Source organism: Amblyomma maculatum, chromosome 5 (genome assembly GCF_055883805.1).
Source record: "Amblyomma maculatum isolate TAMU_Amacu chromosome 5, ASM5588380v1, whole genome shotgun sequence".
Taxonomy (NCBI): Eukaryota; Metazoa; Arthropoda; class Arachnida; order Ixodida; family Ixodidae; genus Amblyomma; species Amblyomma maculatum.
In genome coordinates, this window is record NC_139348.1 from 125,375,582 (window position 1) to 125,385,173 (window position 9,592).

The 9,592-nt window shown below is 46.7% G+C and overlaps 1 protein-coding gene across 1 annotated transcript; it reads right to left on the reverse strand.

The window, feature by feature from the left end:
- Positions 1 to 1,177: 1,177 nt before the first annotated feature.
- Positions 1,178 to 9,220, reverse strand: LOC146189448 (uncharacterized). The gene is made up of 5 exons (XM_084603267.1): positions 9,040 to 9,220; positions 7,052 to 7,113; positions 6,418 to 6,514; positions 3,286 to 3,314; positions 1,178 to 1,323 (listed from the first exon to the last, which is right to left on the reverse strand). Exons 1-5 carry the CDS (start codon positions 9,122 to 9,124, stop codon positions 1,267 to 1,269), a joined length of 330 nt encoding a protein of 109 aa, XP_084459393.1. The 5' UTR covers positions 9,125 to 9,220; the 3' UTR covers positions 1,178 to 1,266.
- Positions 9,221 to 9,592: the final 372 nt, after the last annotated feature.

Sequence of the window (9,592 nt, forward strand, 5' to 3'; positions counted from 1 at the left end):
CAAGTAAAGCTGTCTTGAAACGCCGGTAAACCGTAGCTTTACTATAGAAGTCTGGCGACATTATCAGCTGCCCACTCTGATCTGTGTGTCGGATTAACAAATACGTTTGAGGAATAACTATACTTTCATATTACCGGCCCAAAGCCACAACCAGAGTCTTTTAAGACTAAAGCGGTATTGAGGCCCCTGCTACAACTCTACCCCTCCGCCCCCCGAGGGATGAGGAGAGGGTGACGCCGATGCGAGCAGGGCTGCGCACTCTCCGCGCATGGGAAATGAGAGATTTCTGTAATGTTCTCGAACCGTCTACTCGACGCCACGAGCGCGCCTCCTTCGTGCGGCGCCGGCTTAACGAAAATGAGCACCCATTTCGTGACACTTCGATGATGGTGAAAATGTCATGAAAGTCGAGATTTTGCGGCATATCGGCGGGGTTCTGTCCAACCTTTAGGAAAAAAAAAAGCATCCTCCATCGGTAATCCAGCACTTACCCCCCCCCCCCCCCCCCCCCCCCCCGCTCACGAGCCGAGCGCGCTAACCGAGTACGCCACGTCGGATACGTGAGGAGCTTATCTTTTCCTTGTCGAGCGTTCCTGCCGTCTCCATGGCAATGCAGGGGTGCGACGACAACGCCTTCACTTCAGTCTCCAGGAGGGAGCGTGGCGCACTCCATCTGTAGTTAGCTATGAAGCTCCATCACCGCTGAGAGGAGCTACTCACCTTAAACCCGGAATGGAAGAAGCTGCGGTCCTGTACTGCGTGATCGGCGGGGTTCTGTGAAATGAACGCTGCAGTAGATCCAGCTCCAAAGGCTTACGCCTTACCGCTCTTAAGAGCCTCAAAAATGTTTGTGTCCTCCGTCGCACGTTGCGGCCTAGCTACATGATCGGAAGTTATAGAATGTCACCTGTTATTAACAGATAAATAATTTCATTATAATGGCATGTACCTCCTCGAGTGCAATATTAAATAATGCTTGCAAAGTGCTTTCAGCAATGCTTATTACAATGGGTAGCGGTAGGTACATACAGTCTTTGAATACACGCCAAGAAGTTGCAAAGTAGGCTTCTATACGTTCACGGCGCACATCGCAAAAAAACCTGACTGCGTCATAACAAACAGTGAGGTACTTAAACGTCATTAATAGGAAGATTTATTAATTTGACATAACCTCGCATTTCACTGCTTTATGCACTGAGGAATGGGACGCAATAACGGTGCACTGCCAAATTTAATTAGATTTGTTGCAGGCAGGAGGAGAGTCTTTCAGGACTGGTCACGACAAGTAGCGAAGAGGCCGCGGACGATTGCCTTCTCCTCATCCTGAAAAAGAATATGAAGAAACGAAACACACACACGGAATTTAAGCCATCTAACATGTACACCTCTATGCGTTCTCACCGGCGACAAAATGTAATGCACTCTTTGTGCCAATGTTGGTAAAACTTCAGTTAGGGCTTTTTAACTCATTTCAAGTTATGTACATGTACACAGCCTTGGTGATGTGCTGAAAGAAATGCGCCAGGGGATTATTTTTGCGCTTTACATGAGAGGCACGTGCGGCTACAAGCATAAAAGTGGGCGGCAGGCGGCTTGAAGCAATTGGGCAAGCGCATAACTGTTTCAATGCTCAGGGTTGCTTGCAAAATATGTCTCATACAGTGACTTGCACTTAATCGGGACCTTCTGAGAGGAGTGGACGCGTGTCCCTCATGTTCCTACGCCTGCATGAGTGTAGTACAGACGGGGCGAACAAGTTCTGGCAAGCGTCCGCATCCCGCTGACCACGAGCCTGGCGGCTCTGTGCCTTGAAACCCCCGAGGAGGTTAGTGCGCCGCCTCCAGTGCGTCGCCATGCCTGCCGCGATTATGAGCGAAGCCATACTAGGATAACCCACCTGCGTAATGCTCTCAAGGGCCGTGCTTAAACAACGGGCGAAACTAAAGCGCTCAAAGCTACCCGTGCAATGCAGAAAAAACCCTCGTGATTGCTTCGGCGCTGATGCCAGCGCACGAAGCCCCCTACACAATGAGGTACCTCCTGCGTTATCTGCAGGAGAGCACGACAGATTACTCGCTGACCAAAGATTCTGTGCCCTCGAGAGCCTCCTAATGGCAGCCAGACTGCAGAAACTTACTGTCTACAACTAAGCGCTGCTCAACAGCATCCGCCCCAACAGAGCCCATCTAAAGAGCGTCTTCGACCACCTCCGTGGCTTAGCCTCCTGATGAGGAGAACGCTGCAGAGAGGTGAGCGTGCGGACTGGCCCAATTGCTTTTATTCCTTATTTCAGTGCAGGTGCTGGTAAGCAGCAAACTATCTTGTTTTCTGACAGACTCAGCTACCCCTATCAGTGCGCACCTGACACTGTCCACCATTTTACACAGTGGCCCGATGCTCTCAAGCGAGTTCTCCCCTGCCGTGTCGTCGAGAAACTTTCCTGCTCTCTTTAGACTCGTGCGCTGTGCATCAAATGAGAGTAGATATGCTCACCGGCCCCCTAATCTAGCGACTTCCAGTAGAGAGCGCGAGGGCAACCTAGATTCAGGAGGTTGCATCCAGGTTTGGAGAATGCATGGCCAGGTATCCGATCAGCCGAAGACGACCGTGATGCTGTTCCACACCATCTAGGGCCTCTTATAGAGGGTGACTCGGAAGAAGAGCTACAGCGCCTTCCTGTACGGCCAGTCTGGAGTCTTGCATGAGTGGATTAACCGTAAGAGGATTGTCACTACAGTCGACGCCTCCAGCGAAATGTCCCGGGACCAGCTACTGGCCTTCACCACATCCCTCTCTAACTTGAACCGTGTCTTCGAGGCTGACCGAATCAACAGCTGTATGGGCAGAACCTAAGGCCTAAACCCGGCAGTAACCGACAGCGACATCGCTGCAACCATCGAGATGGATGTGGAACGTGGGTATCAAGCGGCCCCTCGATTGGACCACGTGCGCATTTCCGGGGTGCGATTCCAGGCGCGTCTTCTCATAGCCGGGATCTGAAGTGAATTCAATGCGGAGAGATCAACCACGTGCCTGTCGCCTGCAGCTGATCACAGTCATGCACCCTTTGCAATTACCCCATCGTCGCGTGGACAGCATCTGGGTGCCGAGGCAGAATCGTAGTGTTTACGAACTATTCTATGAACAATTCGAAAAAATATATTTTGTTTACAGCTGCATGAAACAGGTTTGACACGTGTGATACTTCCTCAGCAAGTAATGTAAGAAAGAACATAAAACATCAAAGCATAGAACAGTTTAACAATGTTGGTTTGTACAGCTTACCGTAAAGAAATCTTTAGTGGTGTGCGTCGCCGGCAAAAAAGAAAACATGTTACACATTACGAGACACGATGTGAATACGAGCATATAATCGGTCGGCCTTAACTGTTACTCCTCATAGACTCGGGCTAATTTATGCCATTGCAATGAGTTGAGCGGTCTCTTGGATTTTCGTTAAACTCCCGTGCATTACAGTCCGCTGCACCGCCCTATGATGATAACTACATTGTGCTGGCACTCATAACGCAGGGCTTTTTTTTTACGGCAAGGTAATAAACGCAATTCGTGCTGTTGCTTGTCGCAGCAGATCAGCGTCCCCAACCAGGGCAACTTCTTACGCTATAGTGAAACAGAAACTGAAGGGAAATATCAAACAAAAATGGACGGGAAGATAATTCCCTAAGAACGCTACCAGCGTTTCTACTGTTAGGAAAAGTGACTACGTTGCTGAGAAAACTGCGAATGGATATCGGAAACCCTTCCACGTTCAAAGCTCCCTCGAAAATAAACTGCGGTGACATCGCGACATCGCTTCTGCCACGTCTCGGCGCGCTCCTGACCAATCAGAGGAGCCGTTTACAGCTACCAGAGCAAAGCTAATTGCAACCGAAATTAGTTCACCGGTAACGTGAACGTTGGAGTTCCCTGTCACAGCGGTAGGCCACGGCCTTTGCCGCCTCTCTGTACCGCACTGTCCACCGAAAGTATCGTGATCGAAAGGCGGGAGATTTCTGTGTTCTCCGCTGCACCGTATGGCACTCGTGTACGGTGCCAATACGTTCGCATGTGCGAAAAAAAAAAAAACAACTTACATGAAGGTATCGAGCTCAGCTGCAGACTGCGGAAGAAACCTCTGATCGCACTTAGGGATGCATACATTCGGCCACAATGACGTTAGTGTGTGACCTTAGTACGTGCTCTTTGTCTTGAGATGTACTCGCAAAATTTGAGAGGTCACTGAACACACGCGAGCTGCAGTTGGGCTTAATGCACGTAACAACAATGCGACAGTAAATTTGAGTGAAGAATTGGGCGCAATGTGCTCATCAAACTGCGCGCTGTACTGTAAGGTATCACTTGTTTGTTCACTAATTGCGCAGTAAGTATTATTGCAGGCAACCTTTCGCCGTTACTCTTACTAGGATAGTAAGTTGCTTATTGCGGTTTGCGCACGAAAGAGTGAATGCACGCTCCAACCAACCTTATTCTTGATGAACGTGCATGAGCTGTTAATACTTTACTCGCGTAATATCGGGCCTTGTTTTCAGTGCGTCACATACTGCATTTTGATGGCTTGCGCTGCAAGTATCTCTTTAATAAAGCGAGCAAACTGTGATAGGTGTGCGTGGTACTTCGGTGATCACTTGCAGCATATTTGAAAGCGTATATGTCTTTCCTCTAAAAAAAAAAGAAAATATGAGGGAGACCACGCGCTCGCATCGCGCTTCGTGAGTTGATGACGTGTGAGCATTCGCGTGTTGCATGAGGCCTACTAAACAAAAAAAAAAAAAAATAGAATTAAGACCTTGTTTACTTTGCAATTTCATCGCGTGCGCAGCCTGCAAAAAGTAGCGGTTTGAAGGGCTGAAGTGATAACAAGCCTATCCATCAGCCGCCTAGCAAGCATAACGGAGCGCGAATGCCGTTTAGCTTGCGAATGTGAACTTGTAAAAGTGCACCAGCCACATGCAGAAGGATTTAGCTTTTCGTCTGCATCTAGCCTAACTCTTCATTGCCTTATCAACGCTGTTTCAAATATGGGAGTTCATATTCTTGAACAGGTTTACTGTAACACATTTGCTATCAATTTGACGCCAACTTATCAGCAAATATATCGAAATAAGCTGGTTTGCCATTTTCCTTCAGTGTCTCTTTAAGATATAGGGTCAATTCGCCCCCTAGAGGGCACTGCAGCTTCTTATTGAGTACTCTCTGCACGCCGTCTTTCAGTTTCATCAGGAGAAGTTTTTAATCGCGATAGTCCTTATGCCATACGGTTGCCAATGTTTGCCCGCCTTCTACTGGTCCTTTTGAGCGACACTTAAAACGAGCTTAGTGTAGACGGTTGGAGCCAAGAAAGCCTGCAGGTGAACAGCGTGTTCTTGAGAGAGCGAGGGTGCCACTCGCTCAGAAAAGCGGGGTGTCTCGACACGAGCACTGTCGAACGCGAGAGATGAGTGAACGTGAGGCTTTGTTTGTCCGCAAAGCAGACCTTTTTGTTTATTAGTACGCCAGGGCGTGCATAAGTTCTTGCAAAAATTCTTATGTTCATATACAAAACTTGAAAAACAGTGAAAAAGGGCATTTTCCACCATTTCACGACGGACAAATCAAACTCCAGGTTAGTTTACTAATTGCTGATTTGTTGTTTCGTTCCTATAAAAGCAGCTTTTTAACTGCTTATGGTATTTCAGAATATTTTTCACTCCTTCACACCAAGCATGCTCAACAAAACCTTGCGTTGGAAGATGATGGCTTAAATCCTCATCTGTCATAAAACATAACGCAGCTCACCTTCTTTGGATAGTTGAGCTGGGTGTAAACTGGACAGTGAGCGCAACAAATTATTTGCTACAGCACTACCGATGTTGTACCACTGCATATATATAATAAAGATTCCTTTGCTTTATTTTCCCTTAATTTGCTCATCTTAAGTGCTCCTTGTTCGCCACAAAACCAACTACAAAACCGTAAAACAAGACTGTTTTCCTTGGCATATCTGCCAGGGCGAGAGACCAACATCGCAAATGATAACGATAGCAATAATAAATGCACAATACTGTACATTGAAGAATATACTGGTTATAAAACCCATTCCCTCGAGGTTCCTGCTAGGCACCGATAAAAAGGCAAGCAAGGCTTACATATTCAGAAGGCGACCTTGTGCCTTTAGACAATTACAAGGGGATGAGCCTCGCAGCTAACATAGCTATCAATGTGCTGTTAGAAGAGGTTTATTATAGAGATCACTCAAAGAAGCGGCAAAGTTAAAGACACATGACAATACAATGATCTGGAACCTCTTAGTTGCGGCTCCTTTTAAGCCTAACACCTGCCCTTATAGCGCTTGTTAAAGTGCTGCAGGGGTTTAGGGATGTGCTTGCACAGCCACGGCCACAAATCGTACTACACTCACCAAACTGCCGTGGTTCTTCTTGCAGATCTTCCTGATAGCACATTCGACGTCGGGGCACTGGAGACGCTCACGGGCCGAGTTTAGTCTTTCGTTGATCTGTGGAAAGCCGGGGCGCCGTCAGTCCGGTCATTTATGTGAGGTTTAAACATTTCTATTTTGTTTAGCCAACTTTTGAATAATTTTCACGCACGAAAGTTGCATTTTGCTTGTGAACTGTGGAGCAGAAAGTCTGAGCAGATGTTTTATCGACAGAAGCCATTGTACATATATTTTCGACCACAGCCATCTGTCCTAAACAATTAATGTCTTCACCAAAGCAAGGAGTATTTCTAACAGTATTTGCCGCGTTTCAAAATTGACATGTTAGAAGTCGGCAGCTTTGAGAACCAAGTTTCCCGAAGTGCGACAAAAAATAAATACAAAATATGCTCTATGGCAATTTTTAATCTCTATTTAAAAAGTCACGGTTCGGAGTGATGGTAGACGAGGGGAGTTTCATATTCATTTCTGCTCGAAATACTTAAATATGAGGAAGCACAAGACTGCAAGGAGTGCCGTGTAAGATGCACGTTTTAATATTACACTTGAAAAGTGTGTTTTCAGTGCGCTATTCGGTAAGGGAAAATCACGAACCAAATCTCCGGCAGTCCTTTTCACGCAGGCGACCACAATTCTGAGCCTCCTGTCATCGAGTTCTGGAAAAAAGAGAGCGAACTATATAGTTGATAGGTGCAAGTATATCTGTGAATCAATGCGAGTTAAAATATCTAGCCCGCTTTTGAAAGAGCGCTAGAAGACACTAATTTAAGACGTAGGCTGAATATTAATGGTAGTAGGTTAAAGTTCTCAATTCGATTATCAACAATTACAGTAAACATTCAGCGGTGGAGCATCACAACCTTTTTTTTTATCTGTCCTCTGATCTTTCTTTGTCACTCAAACATGACGTTTCTTCCTTTTTATATGTAACTGAGCTTTCAGCTACTGACGCTATCACTTGTCTACGAAAGCCCGCTGCCTCCAACCATGCTACATGCATGCCAATACTATCACCTATTACATTCCGCCATGTCTTGTCAAGAGCATTGAACAGAAAAGAAGATGCAATATTTCTTTTGACAAGCTTCGAATGTACGGCAGTGCTTAATATTGCTTCGGCCCCAATGCTACTATATGAGAATCCGAAACACAGAGACAAGACAACCGGACAGACTTGCTGAGCCTCTAATGTGATTAACACCGCTTCCAAACGTTGCGAAAGGAGTCTTGTTCCCTGGAGGAAAGCGAGCAACACACCCATTGCCACTCTGTCTCCTGGATAACACATAATGTAATGTTGTATATCCCCGCACACAGTGCATGTGGAACACAGCAAAAACGTTGCCAGGCCGTCTTGTAGATCCACGCATGAGTGCGAGCTAAGCCCGCAGGAATGCGACATAATAAGGTAGCTTGGGATCTTTTTAGGCCTTTGTTCGCTCATTGCATGTATGGTGAACTCCAGTAGGAGTTAAATTCATGAAGACTACTACTTTGAAGAGCATTTTAGTTTCTTGAGGAACTCTCTTGATGGATTTCCTGAGAGCGCTTTAAGGGCTAGCCTGTCTACCTCCTCTTTGCCTATGTGTGAGGGCACCCATTGAAAGTATATTGAAAAGCCTTTGCCGTGCAGAGGATGCACCAAGCGCAGAGATGTAAGGGACAAGCCATCAATAGGAAACCCGCGCCGTAAAATTTGAAGGGGGGTATTAGGAGCTTCCAGGATCACAACAGGCTGAGCTGGAAATGACCGTATCAGCAGAGCCGCCTCAATGGCAACGCTTTCGGACGTTGTGGAAAACACGACTTCAGTAAAACGTACAGACTATGAATTATTCGCTGACTGCGATGATTATCCGCTAGCGGCTATGAGAAGAACAGCGGAGTACCACCGGACGTAAGGAGCTGCGTCAGCAGCAGCACCGTAGTTATATTACACTGATCTACGATTAGACTTGCGCTGTTTTTCTCCCAACGCCGCAACATTATTTACACTGCAGGCGTCACGTTAGTGGAAGCGGCGTAGTTAGCTCTGAGTTGCTTAATCGTGCTGTTTTTGGTACTGCAAGTTTGATTTGCAGTGCGGAAGCCAGATCATGTTTCGTGGATCCCAATCAATGGAACGCATAGCCTTCATTGCGTGGCGTCATATTTTACAGGCGTCATGACTACGTAAAACCCGATGTACTGTACTTAATCTGAGAAAAAATGAAACGCTCAGCCGCACGTGCAATATTACCGAAAAGTGTTTTTTTTTTTTTTGCTTCCGTCAGCTTTTGAGCGGTCAGATTCAACCAAACACCCTTTACTTCATGTAAACGACCTAAGAAGACATAAATAAGTTTTAAATATAAGGTTTAAGGCCCTAAGTGACACGTGGACTTCGACTGACGCCGTAGTGGAGAACCCTATAAATGTACACCAGACGGGTTATATAACGTGAATGGCATCAGTCATCACAGGGATTTTTTGTATTCAGCCTTCATAAAAATATTGCCGCCGTCGCGGATATCGAACCCGCGACCTTGCGATGAGCCAAGAGTGCAGAAAGTTAAAATATAAATATAGGGGATGGGACATACGGCAGGTGGGGTGAATTCCTGGTGGATCGTTGCTGGAGACCACGACGAAAATAGCGCCGAACAGCAGGCATTGCGTCGTTCTCATGGCGCAGCCTAATGGATCACAGTAAGATGCAGTGGTTGAGCGGAGCGAAGCAAATGGAGAATGTCTTCGATCTATCGCTTTTTATATTTGCGGCTCTTTTCCCGCACGTTCTCGCCGCAGCGTCGATTACAAATGAGCCTTCGAGGGCACCGCAGAGAACCGAGGAAAGAGGAACTGGTAGAATGTAGGACAACATCTGAAGAGGTGCCAAGATTTTATGAACGACAGAAGGCTCTGAGGGCGTGCGCCTCCGCTGATAGGTGCAAGTGTACCAGGTCGTTCCATATTTTGCGGTAGTTAGGTCAGGCTCGTTCAAGAGCGGGATTTTGGGCACCGAAGCGCAGAATTTCAACCCATGACAAAAAAGAGTCAGAGTCGTTTCCTAGTGCAACTCTATGTGTCTGCAAGACGACATATTACAGGAGCAGAAAATTTGAGTCTCTTGGGAGTAAGCACGTAGCGGAAAGG